Below are 20,470 nucleotides of genomic sequence, written 5' to 3' on the forward strand. Positions count from 1 at the left end.
CCCTCTTTCTCTCTTAGTAAATCCTCTCCTCGTGCCCTACCCTGTTCTGCTTGTTTCTGCGGTTCAAGATTGTGCCACATGATCTGAAACGTAGGGAAGAAGGGAGTGATGGTGAGAGGATTCACGGGATCGAATCAAGTTACATAGTCAAAATTCAAAATTGCGATAGAATTCCAATGACAAAGGACGAAGCTTCGAATATATGCCGTGAAATTCTATTATACCTTTCATATAATAATGTAAATAACGTAAAGTTTATCGAATGATTAAATTCTAATTTCAATAAAATATTTATCAACTTTCATTTTCGTTTGATCGCGATATATTTTTTTATTTGCCTAACAGTCTATGACATTATATTTAACAAAAATAAATAGAAAAGATTAACTATCAAAGTTGCGATCTTAGAATGTAAATGGAGAATAATCACGAATGGCAGTTCTGAACTAACCTACACCATCCTTATCTACCTAATAATGATAACGATATCCGGCAATTAGAATACGCCATTTCTTTTACACCTTCATCGATTTTTATCGTTTTTACTTGAGCACAAATGTTATATCATTAACTTTTTTTTTATCGCTTACCTGTTATTAGTTGCTAAATATATCTAAGTATTAAGTGTTCTAGGAAATTTTTTATCTATTAACCGGAAAAGATTTCACTAAAAAATATAACTATATCTTCCTTAAATAGATAGTTATATTTTAATCCTAAAATTGAATGTAATAAAAAAATAATGTATGTAATCTATTTAAGTATATTTTTTTTTTTTGTAAAATAAGACAAATAAATGAATGAAGACAGAAATAATAAGTACCTAAATATTATATTAAATATTATAAGAAGTTCTCTGTCTGGAAAAAACTTCAACAAAAAATATAACTATATCTTTCTAGATAATTATATTTTAATTGTAATGAAATCGATGTGGTAAAAAATATAAATAATGCATTTAAGTATATTTTCTTTTTGTTGTAAAACACGAGACAAATACGGGAATAATAAATAAGATTTGTATTTATATTTGCATTATATAAAGATTTTTTTATGAATTTCCAAATGTTTATACTCTAATAAAAAAGTTTTCCATGAAATGATGAATGAAAGGTAAAAATAATGAATTGTGGTTCATAATTCTATTGATAAGTTTTTTCTTTTATTTTAGAGAGTTGAATCTTTATCACTTCGAGAACGACAAACTTGCTTGTTACATTATTACGCGGTGGTTTCGGAGGATATTAATATTTCATCAAAGATTCATGTATTTTCGCGTGCAACGTTTCCATTGATCGATCATAGAAAATAACTTCGATCTTCCGCCTTCCACGATCGAGACGCGTCTTAACTCGAGCGTTGCGAGTCTTCAACCGGATGTAACGGTATTGAAAAGAACTACTACTTGAGAAACTATTTCTAACTCTTGTATATAATTCTTTTGAATGGATTGCTTAGAATAGAATAATTGAAACTTGTAACTCGAAATGAAGAATAGATAATTTGGCAACAAAGAAAGATAGATCGTGGAAAGTTTAACTTTTTTTTTTGATCGATAATCAAAATTTAATTAAAAATTAATTTTAAAATTTAATTTAATAAATTTAATAAAATACAAAATTTAGATGTAAAGAAAAAAATTTGATCAGAAGAAATGATGGGTGAAATTATACTATTTTTATATACTAAATTTTAAATCTTAGATTACAATATTGTGAATGCAATACAGAAGCGTTTTCGACAGTCCATAGTTGCATTGTATACATCGATCCTTAATGACTATTTCTTCACAGATAATAGGCCTGTAATAACGGAATAGCCAATAAAGTATATCCTGTCGATTTAATCGTTATCCCTATAGCGTACTACGCACACAGAGATTGGATCGGTGATTTCACGCGATGTTTCGTAGATCGTGAAGCGTTTGCGTGATCCGCGCGTTTTGCGCATTCTCGTTCTCTCTACCGTCAGAAAGAGAAAGGGAGTGGGGATAAAAAAAAAAGAGAGAAGATACTCGATGCGTGTTCAACTTGCCGCGGGAAACTTTAAAGAAGGTCGATACAACAGGAGATGTAATTTTAAATATTGGCCATTGGTGTAGAAGATTTAGAATAGGAAAGATAATAAGAATAAAGTCTAACTTTCTTTTTCTTTTTTTCTTAAATTTTTATTTTATTTATTTAGAATATTTATTTCGATAATTATTTACAAATTAAATAATTAAAATTCCGTGTGAGATAAAAATGATTTGTGTGTATATAAAAAGCAAGTCAGTGTTTATCATCGTTGATGTAAAACACAAATACGTACGATTTGTTACAATTTTGTAACGAATCCTAATTTAATAATGAAAAATTACAGTTTTGTATCCGTATTCTTTAAATCCTATTATGAGAGTTAAACGACTGGAAAATATACCGTCTTGCTACTTAAGGAAGTAGTACTAAGGAAGTAGGTCGTAAAAGACTTTTGTATTCGAGCGAATTTTTTTTATCGTGACAATTCGCTTTTTTATTCGACTCTTGTACTTTAATACGTGGCACGTATAAAATTATGATCTAATAACGTTTCGACTTAATTAATAATTATTCTATATGAAAATGAAAGATTTTAAAACATTATTTAGATTAGGAATACAGAAATGTTTTGAAAACAAGGAAATTATTCGAATTATTTTGAACGAGTTTATCTATAGTTTGTTATACAGATTATATATGTATATTTTTCCTATTTAAATCCGAAATATATTTTTTTCTATCTATATATATATATATGTATTTAGCATAAACAACGGTGCATTTATGAATTCTTTTTTATTTGTTTTTATTTCTTGATTGATTTAATAATAAAATTTTTATAAAATATAAATAAATATAATACAATAATAAATAATATAATATAAATAAAATTTAAAAATTTTATAAAAAAAATGTCTTTCTACACTTTATAATTCTATCTTTTAACTTCTAATATAATAAGTAATATATACTGTTTAACTTAAACATCTTGAATAGGAACATTGGAACGTTTTATGTTGCCTAATCATTTAAATAAATACTCAAACAGTTAAGCTCAAAGCGTGGGAAAGAGTTTTTGGTTTAAGAATTGAAAATGTGATTTTTGTGTATTCAACCAATTAGGACAATGATCGAAATTAATAAAAGGCGTCTATCTAAAATATTATGTATACATAGGACAAATGAAATGATGGGAATCAGTCACTTGTTTCTTTTTTGTGGCATCTACTTGATCGTGTACATTGAAAATTTTATTTTTGTTTATTATAAAATTGAATAAGAAATTTTTCATCTTTTACAAAAATTAAATCTCCAAACAATTGAAAGGATAATTATTATTTTCTTGTTTTAATTTTATCTATCTATTTTTTTATGATCCTAATACACGTATAATCGATTAATTATTTTCTTTCAATCTGTTTCAGGAGGAGCATCTCGGAAGCCATGCCGGCTAACGAGTTCTCTGGACATAGAAGCAGACCAAGGCTGCAACCACCTTAACGAACCGCTATTCTCACTAGCAAGGTCATCGGGCGGACCGGATCTAATCATGCTCACGCCGACTATGTTTCCTGTGCTCTCGTTCCTCCTTCTTAACGACGTGAGGCAGAAGATCGAACGTTAAAAATTTCGACTTTGAAAAACCATTTGTTAAAATTCAACATCATTTAAAAGCAAAATAATATAAGAAGAAACAATCCATCGATCATTTCAAAAAGAGGAAACGAGTCAGGAAAAGAAATATTATTGATGATATTGCTCTCATTGCTCTTTGAGAGCGCGAATAAATTCTTAGAGGTAAAAACTAATCGTATCGAATAATCGAGAAAAATATTTGGTGTGATTATTCATACCAATGATTTTATTAACATCTCCCTTGTGGAGAAGCGTTTAATTTCCGTTTTTACGAGTTGTAGATAAAAGCTGAAATGATGAACTTATTAACGAGATAGTTAGAAATGGATATAGAAAAAATATTTATGTACGAATATATAATTCAATACTTAATTAATTAAAATGTAATCAAAGAACAAAAATAAAGTGGGACCAAGTATTTATCTAAGTACAATAATTCTTTTATTTACAATTTATTAAGAGAACTTGAATAAAATAACGTATTCTTTAAATAAAAGATAGAATAATCATGCCTTTAAAGACGATGGTCCCTGTTCTCATGCTTCGTTACAAAGTAATTCATCTAAACTATTCTGAAGCATGAGCTGAAAGGTAGCTAGAAATGTAGACTGCTTATTGAATACCGTCGCCATGGTGGAGCTGGTGTGTAGCAACTCCCTAAGTCCAGGAACCTATTCATGTGTTGAAAAATTCGTAAAAGAAGAAAACCAAAAAGAAAAAGCAAAAAGAAATTCCGCACAGAAATTCGAACGTTTAACGATAACTAATTAGAAGAAAAAAAAAAAAAAAAGAAAAAAAAGAATTTCTAAAAAATTTTACATTAAAAAGAAAAAAAAATTTCCAACATCGAAAAGATCACATGAAACGTATCCCGCGTGGTGCCATGTAGAGGAGCAATCTTCCTTCTGACAATCCAGCATCGAGTAATGCTGAAACACATCCTGACGGGGCAACCGTCGTCAGCGGGCTCCAGGCACCAGCACAATGATTATCAAGCGAGCTCGGGCTCGTTGCACGGCGGCCACCATCATCACCATCATTCCAGTCACCAACAGGATCAGCAGCAACACCTTCATTACAACCAAAGTAACGTTCGTGGAACAGGAAGCCAAGGACGGGGAGTCGACGTTTACGACTCTGTAGTCCATCAGAGAGGCAATGTGCATCAAGCTGCCACGACGCCATCATCCACTCACAGACACCCTTTGAATCATTCCCAATTGAGCGTGAACAATCTGTCCCAACGATTAAATCATTCCCATGCCCTTAACTTGTCTACGTTGTCCACGTCGAAGCATTCGGTGAATAGTGTTAGTCCTGTCGGTGGTGGAAACAACAACAACAACAACAACAACAACAACAACAACAACAACAACAACAACAATAATAATAACAACAACAACAACAACAACAACAACAACAACAACAACAACAACAACAATAATAATAATAACAACGTGTCGACTTTGGGACATACAATAATATCCCAGGTGCCGTTGCATCAAGATAGCAGACCCAAAGCGAATGGAGGCTTCGATATTTCAAGACTGTCCAGGTTACCCAGTCAGACGACACCTTCACCTGCACCTGTTCTCCAAGGTACGACTGTCGGCGGTCAGTTGACCGGTGCTGGTTCTACGGCGTTCCCGTTGAACGCTTCCTGGTCCTCGTCCCTATCGAGGAATCACAAAGACCACGAGTCCGGAGCGAAAGAGACGTTGACCAGTTTAGGCTTGTTGTGTCTGGTGTCGTTATTATTGGCATTACTCTCGTTAATCTTCTTGCTGAAGATTTCACCGTTAACGGTGACGCCGAGTAGCCTCATCAGCCCGGAGGAATATACGATTGTGTACGAGGTGACATTGGCGCTGTGCGCCCTCGCCCTCTCCTTGAATCTTTGTTGTCTCCTCGTTTGCGCTATACAGTTCCTCTTCACAGTGAAGCTTGTCAAGACTTCGTATCAAGGACACTGGTGAGTAATATTTTTATTCTTTTATTCTTTTACGGATTAACATTGATTTTAAATATCGTTGTTCTATTGCCAATTATTTCTGATCAAGTTTAATTTAATAATAATAATTTGGTTTATCATTTTCACTAATGTCATTTTGTTTCTAATCAATATTTATTATATTCATAATTCCAAGATTAATATATATTTTTAAGAATAATATTATAGTTAAAATGATTGAAAAAGCATTAGAAGAAACATTTGAAAATAAACATATTGATTTAATATGTCGTATCATGAATCTTTATTCAAAGGTTCGTGATGTAATTGTTGTGTTATTGACGTATATTGTTCAATTACTGTAATTAAATAAGAAAAGTTAAATATCATTGAATAGAATGATTCAAATTATAAAATAATAATTTAATTTATGAAATAAGCCAACAAATAGTGTGAGAGATAAAATAACATGGATTAAATTAAAATAAAAAATCATTCTTCCACACACTACTCTTTATAAACTTTAATAAAAAGACCTTAATTTAGAAAGAATCGCGTGGTAACATTTTTCCAGTAATCCAAGGAAAAATGAAAGAAGAATATGCAGGATTCGCGGTTGAACGACAATTAATTTTTATAATCTCACGTTACTAGCGACATCTTCAATCAAGATTATCCTTATGTACCGGATTATGAGTTCTCATTCGTCCATGCGTGGCCTATCTGTATATGTCTGGAACAAACGCAGTGTCCCGTATCCTGATGCGATATATCAGAGATTCTCTAATGTTTCTTCTCACGCGGCCTAGAAGACGAAACGCAAAAATTCACGTCCTGTAGTCGACATGTATATATTAACTGACTGCGTGTTCCGTTTTTACCGACGAAACACGCATTTAAACATATATATACAATATTACAATACATATAATGTATATTTCTTGATGCGAATTTTGAAAATGAAAATCACACTTTTACATTTCGTTTATTTTTTACATATCATGCTTCATGTTATATTTGTTATTTTTTTTTTTTTTTTATATTATTATCTGTATTTTTCGAATGTGTAATTAAGATTTCACTTTTTTTTTGTGAATTTTTAATTAACATATTATTTCCATATTCTTTTTTTTTGTCTTTCCGTAATTCATTTAATAATTTTATCAACGAATTTATATATAAAAATTTGTAAAAAAAAAAGATGATTGAATATATATATAAAATTACAAAGAGAATATGGATATGTTAATTTTTGTCGTACAACTTGAAAGCCAAACATAAGCCTTTTTAAAGGCGATACTCCTCTATAAGATCCAATCTGTTCGAAGGTTTCCTTATCGGTGGTTGATCGGTTTTTTTTCGTTGCTGGCTGAGACAAAGCAAGCATTGCCGACTCTAATTATCAGCGAAAGGAAAGGCGCGTTAAGTTATGTAGATTGACCGAAATCGTCGGCCAAATCACTGTGATTACTCTCGACTCCGGACATGCCATTTTGAGTTTTCTCTGGTTGTTTAATTCCGTTCTTTTTGTCTCGTTTATCTCTTTTTTTTTTTTCAATGCCAATCCTTTATTATGTGACGAGTTGATTCGCGTGGGAAAATGTTATATGCCATTCAACAAATGAAAAGATATTTGTTTTTTAAAACATTATGTGATTGGTGTATTGAAGTTTCTTATGAATGTTGCTTCGTGATTAAGTTGTTACAAACATTATCGTGTAATAAAGTTTTTAAGTGTACAAGAAAAGACGAATTTTATCCGTCTCTCACGTACATTCATATGAGATAGTCCGTTATAGGTTAGGACAAAGAATAGGAAGAAAGACAGTGACTTTTATGGAGAAGAGATTGAAAAGTGTAAAGTAAAATTTTTAAAAATTAGGATTCGTTTTCTTCTTATAAATATAAATTAAGTATTTTAATTTTCAATATTGAGAAATGAATTAAAATTAAAATAAAAATAAACTCATTCGCAGAACAACAATAATTATAAAAAACTTGAAAATATCACTGAACATTTTATGATTTGTTTTCAATTTTAGTCATAACAATTATTTAAACAGAAATATAATGATGTTCTTTCGTTTTTCTTGTTATTGTTAATATAATGAATTGTTCTGTTTTATCTTCTTTTTGCATCAACGAATGCAGTTATTGCTTTTAATATTTTGTTCATTTTCATTGCTCATCTAGGGAATTTATTAATAACTTTAAAGAAAAATCTCAAAATAATAATTTTTTTAGAATATTGAATATATTCCATCATTTAATATATTTTTAATGGAAAATCAAGAAAAAGTTTAAGAATATTAAATTATCTTATGCTTAATTAAGAATGTATAGTAATAATAAAGATAATTTTTTAAATTTTAATAATAAAAAAATTCGTTTAAAATGTTTTTATAATTCGTTGTTTTATAAAATGACGTAATAACGACCATATTGATAACTCGACGAATATAATAAAATTTACAATGCATATTGTTGCATAGACATAAAATTGATCGAATATATGATTGATCGCATACATTCTAATGTTACGTTACAACGTTCATTATATCGATACGCTCATGTGGTTGAACTCTTATCGATCATTTACTGACACGGTTATTTCTATAGCGACAGTTGTGATCATGACTATCATTTACAATTGTCTACGATGTTATTGTGCTGATATAATATAGTGTATTCGAAAGGTAACCAATTAAAATTGTAATATCAATCTACGTTTCTCGTTTTTTTTCCTTTGCTTTTATTTTTTTATTTTTACTCTTTTTTGATTGTTTTTCTTGATTTATTTTAGAGATATTTTAAACAATTTAAAATTTTGCTAAATCTATGAATATGGAATGTGTATAAACATGTCTTTCTATTTAAAAAACATTTAGCTAGAAGAGATAATTTAGCGTTGATGAATAACTTTTAATGTTTTCGTGAATTATTATATAAAAATATTCAAATTATAAATTTACTAAAAATATAAAATATTCCAATTTAAACTTTGTAAAAAAAATATTATAATATAATATAATATAGTAAAAATTTTTATTTTAAATTTACCAAAAAAAAATATCAAAATATTAAAATCATTGTCTCAAAAATTCGTTTCATCAAATCAAGTCGACTGCCAACGAAAGACTAAATTCAAGAGGGTTCTTGGATCGCGTTTCTTTATACACATCATCGTCTAGCCGTAGCCAAAGATCGTCCGGCTGAAGATAACTGCGAAGTCTGCGAAGTGGCATTGTTAGTAGAGGAAAAGAAGCCCTCTGGGATAGCAGACGTGCTCCGAAAGAAGCACGAGCTTTAATGGCGGTTCCCAGTAGACGGTCGTTCCTCTTCGCTTGTTCATTGTCACTCGAAGCTTCAGTACTCGTCTCACACCATACTACGAATTCTGACAATGAGACTAGAGGGCTAAAAAAGTCAAGAATATATACGACGAGGAAGATGACGATGACGACGATCATAGAGATATAAGAAGAATGAAAGACAAGTGGCACTGTTAAGTGCCAGCTCATTACTTAAATAGTGATAAGGGATCTCTAGTGTTACTAATCCGAACACGCAGCAGTAGACTTTTCAAATAACTTTAAACAGAATGGCTGCTGCTTTGCGAATAAGATCTATTCTTCGACGCTAGATGGCGTTTTCTTATTAATATTTTTTTTTCTTAAAGATTTTATGTTTGAATGTCTTCAATAATTCAAATTTATCGTGAAAATTGTTAATAGATCGATTTGAATGGATTATTGTTTTGAAGTCGAAAATTGATTGTTTATTTTGAATTGAAAAGTGATTGAAAAGAGTTGAGAAGGTTAAATTGGAGGGAAAATATATAGGATAAATTAAACAACAGAATTATATAGGTTATTGTTTGAGTTATTTTATGTAATTACTTTGCAATAAATTAAATCCTTATAAATAATTATTAATGAAATAATGAAATGTATAATATACATAACATTAACAAAACAACAAATTAATAATTATCTATAAAATTTAATATTTAAAAATCATTAAAATTATGAATGTTTTCATCTTATTCTTTTGTATTATTTTCATTATTAATTTAATAAAAATATAATTTTATAATATAAAAAAATTGATTTGTAACTAATATCGAATTACTATGTTCATTTTTAAAGTTACTTATATGTTTGAATGAATAGTTAGATTAGTGGATGTTAAAATGATGTGTTAAAATTAGCGGTCGAATCGGCTAATTTGTGAGAAACTGGCTATAATGTGTTCTTAACTTAAAAGATGGTGGCATAACGTAGCTTCGAATGATCCGTGAAGCTCCACGATTCGAATCTGTCATTAAAAAAGCCCATCCGTCGCGGAAGTCTTGTTCGTTTTTCATCGACGACCGGGTTTAATGTTACAGGCGTGTCTGGTTTCTGTTCACGGCAGTTCTTCGTGCGTCAGAGCGGCCAAGCATACGCGTGCGGCCCTTCGTCTTTCCTTAAGAAAGAGATAGGAGAGTCTTTCGTGGCTGTTGGCATTCCACACCTTCGAATCCGGCGTCTGGAATTTTTTTCCCCGACACGGGGCACTGGGGAAAGGGAATAAATTTGGCAGGCCATGACTGCGCCTTAATATTCGAACAAGAAAAGAGAGAGAAATTCACGTGTTTCTAAATATTTGTAATTTATTTTTCGATTAATCTCTGATCAGCAATCGATAATTTTGATGTTTTCAGGTTCAAATTAGCAAAATTGAGAAGAAATTTAAAAAAATTTGCATGCTTAATTTTTTTTTTTTGATAGGTAAAATATTATTTTTTTAATAGATTTCATGTTAATATATTTGAATTATTTTATGTATAAATATTTTAATTTTTTTTTCGACACAAATGTAATTTTGTGAATATTTTAATTTCTTTTCCATGTAAACTTAATTAATTATAAAAAATTTAATAAGTAAAAAAAATATATATATATATTTTAATAAACGTAGTAATCTTTAAATATACAATGTTTAAATTGATGTGTCAAAGCTATTAGTCTTTTCTACGCCTACATTTTGTAACCATGATTGATATCTCGAAAATTTAATACACCAAAGAGAAATAGACTTTTAAATAGATACGTTATAAATCGTCTCTTGAATATAAAAGACTTCTTTCATGAGGATTAAAATATCGTGAAATCAAATTTTATAACGTAATCTATGATTTTGGTTTATTTATTCAAACAAAATGTGTCTATAAATGTGTGAAAGAAGTACTTATAAGTACAAACGCTAGATGGATGAATTAAGGTTTATTTTTGTTATGTTAATAATTATTCATGCATAAACTATGTTGAATTATGTTTAAGCATTGTTTAAACATTAATTTACTTCTTCACATATTTATCAAATCATGTAACAATTTTAAAATAATAAACAAGAATATTTTCAAAAATTTAATCTAATTTAATTCTTTATCTCAGTCAGACATATCATGTATGTTTAATTTTTATTTTGCATTAATCAGATTTCGCATGAAATGCTATATTATAGTAAACATATAGTAATCTTTTGGATATTTTACTTCATATAGAACTTTCACATCAAACATTTACGTTAGTCAATCAGGATTTCAATGATACTATATATATATATATTTTTTTACGCCAATGAAACAGTAATTTTATAAATGTTCGTAATAATGTAATATATATATTTCTATCAAAATCTGTCTGGCAATATACAATCTTTAAGAATGAAAAATTAATCAACTAAATTGATTATTCTGTAAAAGAAGGAACAAATGTCAGGAAATGATCGTAAAAGCATACAATGGTTCAGTTGCAGTAACCTAGGAAGAGAAACAGGTGCTACTCGGTCGTAACGGTTGTCGTGGTTCGTTTCAAACGAACCATGGCCACCTTTTAGTTTCGGCATCATTAAACCTTCTCTCTTTCCTTCGTTCAGACTAATTTAAAAACGAAGAAAATTTCGAAGGTAGTTTGATATTACCAACTGCCGTTTTCGTTCTTTGTTCAGTATCATGATACAATGATAAAATCTTTATTTGTAAATTTATTGCTAGAATAATATTCTAGTAAAACAGGTATTACTTTTTAAATTTCTTTAATGTTCAATTCATTTTCCTAATATTGACTTCGTAATGATACGATCATATCATTATTAAGAAGAATATAGAAAGAGTTAAGAATGTATGTAAACATATATGATTCGTCATTCACGGTAGTTGGTACGGTTCACGTGCATGATCTATCATCCGCGTAACAATTTTACAATTCATACCGTAGAAATGCCGATCCGTAATGCTATTTTCGCGCATTCTCGATTGCTTAGAAAAACGTTTCCACTATATATATGGAGACAACTTTGTTTTTCTTATTGCAATTCAAAGTGTGAAGAATGGGATGTTTTTGATCGATTCATAGACAAATGATACATATTATCATTTGTCTAGCACTTTAGGAAAAAGAGTAATAGATAAATAGAAAACAGTTATAATTAGGAAGTATATTTTATCGAAAATTATTTTATTTTTTGTTAACTAACCTCACTTTTCCATCAATTAAAAAAATAATCCAATATTTTGTTGTTCTAATCATTTTGCAATAAATACATTACCACTTCTATTATGCACGTTTCAGTAAATAATTTATCAGTTTTAATAAAAGTAAACTCTACTCTAATGAATAAATTAGACTAGATATAGATAAATAATTGGCTGAATAAATTTTTTATGATAGTCTGTTTCGAATATGATTTAACAAGTTGATTATTCAATTAACGAATGCTTCTTATGTGGAAATTGGAAGTGCGCAAAATACATGGTTGACCGGATATGTAAGCCTTTCAAATAAGTTACCAATTTGTTCAGATTATCAAAAATGATTTGTGATAATTCGGAAATTTCGTGAAACGTATTAAGTCACTATAAACGAATCAAAATCAAATGTCAGATTGAATTTAATATTAAAAATAATAATGTCTTTGTTTGTATTAAACTATACTAATTTCTCTAATCAATATCATAAAAGCTTCTCGAGAGATATCTCTATGTAAGTGAAGATATTATATAGCATTTACTTACATAATTTTCTTATACGATTTACAATCTCTTTTTTCAATGGAAAAAAAAAAGAAAAAGATTTACCAAATGTTATTGTTATTGAAGCAAAGACGCTCTGGTGATTCTTATCTTCATTCATCTCTTCGAGTGAAACTATTTGACGTCGTGTTGAATAGGCTCAGACGGTTTTGTCGGGGATCCGTGTCGTCGCCTGTAGTCGGCTCCGCACGATCGTGAATAGAAAGACTCGTACGAAATCAAAGGACCGACAGACTCTTCCTGCTTAGGCGAGATCAACGAGATCTCGTTGAATGGAGACTTTACCTTCTCGCCGTATTATCCTCTAAAGTCACCGGTAAGTCGTATAGCCAACTGATGCAACTTGCGAGTAAAATGAGCTTCTCTTGTTCAAGCTCTGTTTTTAAGGATATCAAGATTATTGTGTAATGTGGTAATTATTTTCGGTTAAATTTATTTAAATAATGATTGAGAAATTATAAATCTTTGTTTTCAAAGTTTTTCGAATGTAAACATAACCTACTTTAAACTTCACGTGCAGTGAATATAAATAAAACTTTCGCGCATGTCTAAAACAAAAGACAATGCGCGTGCGCCAGTACTCGTCACTTATGAAACTATATTGTGTCTTATATGTTGAGACTCTCTTTGTGTTGTCATTATATTAATTTCTGGCCATTAATTTTAATACATTAAAATATACATATTATTGATTGCAATTGCACATAATTTATTAATTTAATTATTAAAGTGATAAAATATGAAATTCATGAAAGTGCTTATATTAATATATGAACTGAATTTCGAACAATTGATTCAGTTCATAGAAAATTTTCGTGTTTCTAAATCGGTCGAAATTGCATGCGAAAATGCAGGTCAGAGAACCGTCTAATATTTATTGTTCAGATCGCGCATTCAATCTCATTGTTAATAGCGCGGTGACACGCCATTCTTTATCAACTATGCTCCCTAAATTTAGCTTTTAATCTTTTCGATCCAATTAACTCACATAGTGAAATTTATTATGTGTGCTAAATTTCTATTGGGAATTTAAGGTATTTAATATTCAATATAAGTTATAGGTTTTCTTGCAAAAATTTATAGTATTTATTTATTTTTATTTATATAATATCTATAGAAAAATTTGTATATAAGTTTTTTTTTATTAATAGATATTAATTTCTAAATTTTTTAATGTTAATTATTTTTTTTATAAGATAATTTTTTTACAGAGGCAAATAACTTTATATATTTATATTATTATTAACTTATAATAATATTTCTTAATTTCTTTAGAAACAAATTATCAATTTTTTTACTAAAATTTATTGCTCTTTAAGGAATACCTAAAAAAATCTTGGAATTTTATGAAATTTGAAGTTTGATCAGTGTCGTAAGAGTTATATAGCACTTTGAGATGAAATAAGTCTAGTGAGGAGTTTAAGGTGCGGCGAAGGAACGTGGAATGTTGCAATGGAAATTTATTGCAGTATTAGTAAATAGATAGATTGATCAAATTTGTGTGCAACATTAATAGCTTATCTACTAATTTTTTTTTCTTTGATTAAGTGATTTTGTAAATTAAAAAATCATAGCATAAAATATGATATAAAATAAATAAACTATATTATTGTATAATAATTTTTCTCATCTGTCATCTTTAATTTTATAAGATAATTTCAATTATGGATGATCATTCTTTCTGTGAAGAAAACGAAAATGGAAAATAAATGTTCGTTCGGAATAACTAACGTAGAAGGCTAAATTTACGCACGTGCACGGAAAAGATCAACGAGGAATTAGTCTAAAACTCGATGTTTTATTGGTATGGTGTTCTTGAAACATATCCAAAGAGGTTGTCGACCTCGAAAGGGATGGACGCAACGGTTTCTTAAGAATTTTTTATTTTGCCTCATTCTAATGAAACTTGTTTAAAATTAACATATATCTAAATATATATTATCAGTTTTGCAGAATAATAAATGCTTAAAATTAAACAATATTGGATAAAATATGCTTTTGTTTAACTCTTTGTATTTTTGATATTACCTTTGTAATATGTATTATTTACTACATTATTTAACTATTTATTATCATTTATTAATCTAATAACAACTAAATAAAAATTAAAAATTACAATTAAGTTAAAAATTAATAAGAAAAAATTAATAAAAAAAAATAAAAAAATTTAATCAATAATAAAATTATTAATTATCGATATCATATTTTTTTTATGTTAATGAATATTAAATTAAATTCAAAAATTTTGTGACATATTTTGCACATAATAAATAAAATAAATAAAATAAAATAAATAAATTAAAATACAATACAATATAATATACTATATATAAAACATTTAACAAATTGTATTCATACATATCTACCATTGTAAAAACTATTTTCAAAACCTGGACATTCATCGATGTATAATCAGAAATAAAAACGACTTACGACTATACTTGACAATGTTATAAAGAGACATTCAAGAGAATGTCTAAGAATACAAGAAGAATTATTCCAGGAAGAACTTACTCTTCCTCGATTCCAGTTATTATGATTTTAGCGCGTGAAAATTAGTCGCAACCAGAAAATATCCAAACAAATTATGTTTTTCCATCGAAAATCTATATGGTATGATTCGTTTTACGATCTGGCATGTATAATCGAGCCTTTTAAGAGAGAATCGGCAAATTTCTTGAACACCGGTAATTGCGGTGAAATCGTTTGTGGTTGTTGGAAATTACCAGTATCGTTTGCGGTCGGGTTAGTTGACGTGCGTGAGCGGAGAATTATATAGAGCAATGTTGCTTTGTCGTTTGACGAATATACATAATATGTTTATGATAATATGGTGACAAATAAAAACAGAAAGGGAAAATGGAGAAAGATGATAGAATAGAAAAAAATGAATTATAAGAATTATATCGTTTATATAAATTTATTTTTAATAATTATACAAATAATTATAAAATAAATAAAATAAATGATTCAACAAGCTAGTAATCAATAGTTAATATATAATCTTTTAATTATGTTTTATAGTCATTTTTTTATTTTCATATTATTTCATATAATTTTATTTAAATATATTTTCATATTATTTTTTTATTTTCATATTATGAATATAATTGTTCTCTTTAAATTATATTTTTCATTTTTTTTTTCAAAAAAAATTTTTTTGTTTAATTATCGCAGATTCGCAAAATATTTTTTTCTTCAATTTATCTTTGTTTTAGGAGTAACAAGTACCTGCAAAAATCATCCATCAGCCGGATATGTGCTGTCGGAGGATTTTTCATTAGCATTCCTGTCTTTCTAACTGGTAAGAGGCTATTCATTCTATCAAATTTTATCTTTTGGAAGATGTTGTCGTATTCATACATGTATCTTTAATTTTCTTTTAACTCAAATATAAATCATAAAATATAACATAACAATTATAATTAAACGTTATTTTTGTTATAGAAAAATTCATAATAATTATCTTTTATTAGTCTTAATTAATTCATTCTTAAAGAAATTAAATTGTATATTTCTACCATTAATGAAAAAATTGAAATTCAATTTGAAGTTTATGTAATTTAGTTACATACTTTTCATTTGAATTTTCGATCGTGATAAACTGATAAATTTTATTTAAGCATTCAAATTTAATTAAAAAAAATTGTTTGCATTAAAAAAAAAATATGTTTTATGCTTTAATAAATTTAAAGAAATTAAAATATTTTTTTACATGTTAATATTGTTTTTTGGATTTGTATGATATATATATTATATTTCTAACAATGCTTTCAGGTATGATATTGTACACATTCATCCAGTTTCATTCAACACCGGCAATCGTCACGTCCGTTTTTATAGGTCTTGGCATTGTGTTTTGTGGATGTGCAATGGTTCATAACGTCTTCGTGTGGCAGAGGGTAAATACATTTTTTCATTCAGAGATCTAATATATTATATATTATATATTATTATTATATATTCAGAATATATTTTATATATTTTTTATTTTATTTTATTTTAAATATTTTTCAAAAATATAACTTTATTCTTCAAATTTAGCATAATAATATGGTAAATTTCATAATAATATATATTTCGTAAAAATATAATTAATTGCAAAATTTTAGAAAAAATATTAGAATTTTATATAATTTTTTAATTTTGTCTTAATCAATTTATACAAGAAAAAATGTTAAAAAAATGTAAATTTCAAATTTATATTATAGAATAACTATTTTACTTAAATATATCAAAATATTTTATACTGGCAATGTTTATATACATAATAATTTCATAATTATATTCGTTATCAAATATTAAGAATTTTTTATTCTACGATTTATCTAAATTTCATATAAAATGTAATCTAACTGAATGCACAAACACTACAGAAATAGCCTTCGAGAATCTTATTACGCAAGCGTATACGATCAGTATATGTTACCTAAAACGTTCAACTATGTCGCGTCATTCTGTTCACAAACTATATTAAATATATGTAATTATCGGTATTGCCTTTTTTATCAGTATTTTGTAATTTCAATTACGAATTCTTTGCTTATTCGATAACATACATTTTTTATGTAAAAGAGTTAGATTATTTATTTATACCATTTATAATTTTTTTTATATTTGAAACATTTTTTATATTAAAAATATCAGAAAATAACATATGTCATTAAATTATATACAACATATTTATATATATTTATATATATTTATATATATCAAAATATTTAATAATATAATTATATTGAAGAAAAGAAAGAATTCGATGATCCAACATTTTTTTATGTCATATCAAATTCATTGACAGTGGATAGGAAAGACACTTCGAATCACATAAATCCGAATCAAATTTACAATTATTATATTATGTTTTAGAAATCAATTTACAAAGTTCTAAGTTAAAACAATATTATTTTTCTTTTTTTTCTTTCAAATTCGAAAATATATATATAAAATACATTATGATCAAACTAACTTTTTTATTATTATTATTATTATTTTCTAGGAGAAGACGAACGCCGTGAAGGCGTTAGCGCGCGAACAATGTGAAGCGGCGGTACAATTGCAACGTCAACAGCAATTACAGCAGCACCAAAATCAACCTCAATTGCAACAGCAACAACAACTACGTGGTCCATTGACTATCCACTATGCTGGCTGTCCTACAAAAGTTGGCTCTGTGACAAATCAACTAAATGCCAGTCATACAATACACAGTCGTGCGACACAATACCAACATTATCATCATCATCATCATCATCGACACGTGTCAATGTCCCCACCGCCCTTGTTGCTTTCATCGCCAGCTTCGATCGCAGCGACGCACAATCATTTAAATGTGAGCGGACATAGAAACATAGTTACGCCACCAGATACACCGGCGGATAGATCGCCACCAAGTCCTGGAAATAAATTGAATAGATCGCAACACTTGCCGCGGGAAGCGACTGGCAGTGTTAGCCCTGGACTTCCAGCTGCCACATTGGATTTAAGTAGTGCAGCAACTACTAATAGTCCTCATGAATTGTCTACATTGGTTTAGAATCTTGATTCAAAGATTGTTTTTAATGTAGAATTGAAGATTAATGATTGATTATTGATTTTCTAATTAAGTTTTGATTAAAGAGAAAAGCATTTCATTATTTTTAAAATTATAGACTCATTTCAAAATTTGGATGATTTAATTGGTAGAAAAATCGTTTTTTGTGAACGGTTTGGTTAAGCGATTAATTCATTTCTTTTCCTACAGTGGGCACTAGTATACAATGTCATTTCTGTGGTTTCCCGGTTAACCTGTTGCTTGTAAAATTATATAATCTTGTTGTTTATAATATTTATATTTTGTAAACTTTTTAATTTTTTTTGGATTTTTATTCAGTTTTTCTAAAGAACTTTTTTTTTAAAGCATAAATTCCAAATATCGGAAATATGGAATAATTGTTTCAATAGATAAATTCAGTCAATTAGACTTTTTATAATGAAGTTTGTTATAGAAAGAAAAGTAATTTAATGTTATTTCGAAAATGAGGAAAAAAACATGGATTATTATAAGAAATAGAAAAACAAAAAAGAAAGTAAAATTGTTCGTTAATATTAATTACAAATAAAATAATTTTTAAGAAAACGTCCAAAAGACGTAACGAAAGAAATAACTAATTTATATTCGCGTGTATCTTGCCATTACCATTTTATTACTATTATTGATATTGTTAATATTACTTAATTACTATTATTATTAATATTAATAATAAAATTATTGTTACTATTATTATCATTAATGTTATGAAACTTCTAGTCCTAGGTTACTTTCGCCTTCACGAAAGAATAATTTTTTACTGTTGCGCGTAATTCAGCGATTATAGAATTCTCGTTGTGCATGCACAGTAGAAAGAAAATTGGCGAAGTGCAAATCTTGAACTATAAAGAGTAAAAAATATATATAGATGTACAAGAAAAACTTTGTATTATATAAAATTTAAATTTTATAACTTATGGTGGTATTTCGATTTTTCATTATTTACAAATTTTTTTCATTTTTTACAACTATTAATTTTATTTAGAATCGAATAAAACATTTTATATTTTTTAAATGTAGAAATTATAATTAAATATTGAATTTTATGTATGTATGATAGAAACTTTATAATTCGAGACTAGGACTTCGATCAAGTTCACATTGAACATAAATCATTTTAATTTTGTTATTTAAGCGTGTATACTATACGTGTTTGTTCCTTCTCCTCATGTGCGCAGAATTATAGTTTAATTATATTCATAAATACAGTTATCGAATCAAAAATCGATATGTATTTAGACTTTAATATTTAGAATTATTTAAACGCGAAATTAAAAAATAAAAAAAGTATTGTTTTCATGTTCCATTCATAATATGACCAATCGTTTTCTATATATAAAATTCTTTTAAAAAAAGTATCTAGATTTTTTAGTTTATTTTTAATTATTTCGTATTTAATATTAATTTTATAAGTAATGTATTTATACATTTTTTTATAATTAAACATTGAATGAAAGAGATGAAATCAAACAAACAAAAAAAATTTGATATATTGATATACAGAAATTAGTGGAAAATTAATGTCATATTTAAATAGCAAACATAAAAATTATTATCTTAATTTTAATATTTTAATATAAAAACATTTTTCGACTAAATAAAGATTTTTGAAAAATTGTTGAACAGGGTAAATGTTTATAGTATTTACTTATTACATTTATAGAAATATGATGTTTTGAAAGATTAAAAGTATATTATATATAATATTTAATACGATTCTTCATTGTAATTATTATGAAAGCATTCCTAAATATATATTTATAAAATATTTTAATCTACCGATGAAAAAAATTATCTCTTGATACTTTTATTATGATTTTCAGTATATGTATAATATTATCATATACTCAGCAAGAAAAATACTAAGAAAAATAAAAATTTAAAAGATGTTATAAAATTTTTGAAATTTCAATATCTTTCAAAGCATTGTTATATATTTGCTATATAATAATATTAAATCGATAGAAAAAAATGAAATTGTTTGTTTATCTATTGTGGGCGATCAATTGTTGTTTACTATTTCATTGTTCAACAAGATATATCAGAAAAAATTTATGATCTTCGTGAGTTACAAATATAAATCATTTATAAATTTTTCATATCGTATTTAGATATAATTCGCGTTTAAATAGATCAGTGTACATACTATGTAAAACAATTCGGAATAGAGAAATATATCACATATGTTCTGAATTGTATTCAAATTGGGCAGGGTAATA

General features: G+C 27.6%; 1 protein-coding gene across 2 annotated transcripts; it reads left to right on the plus strand.

Moving 5' to 3' along the window:
- The first annotated feature begins 4,480 nt into the window (after positions 1-4,480).
- On the plus strand, positions 4,481-18,703 carry LOC102680936. Of its 2 annotated transcripts, XM_006613302.2 has the most exons (5): positions 4,481-5,029; positions 5,099-5,625; positions 15,901-15,986; positions 16,460-16,584; positions 17,682-18,703. In XM_006613302.2, the coding sequence occupies exons 1-5, from the start codon at positions 4,580-4,582 to the stop codon at positions 18,216-18,218; spliced, it is 1,725 nt and encodes a 574-aa protein (XP_006613365.1). In that variant the 5' UTR covers positions 4,481-4,579; the 3' UTR covers positions 18,219-18,703. The 2 variants fall into 2 exon arrangements, with proteins under 2 accessions (XP_006613365.1, XP_031365198.1); XM_031509338.1 differs by having other exon boundaries at positions 4,481-5,625.
- The last annotated feature ends 1,767 nt before the right edge of the window (positions 18,704-20,470 follow it).

This window comes from Apis dorsata, unplaced genomic scaffold (assembly GCF_000469605.1).
Source record: "Apis dorsata unplaced genomic scaffold, Apis dorsata 1.3 scaffold_139, whole genome shotgun sequence".
In the NCBI taxonomy this organism is placed as follows: domain Eukaryota; kingdom Metazoa; phylum Arthropoda; class Insecta; order Hymenoptera; family Apidae; genus Apis; species Apis dorsata.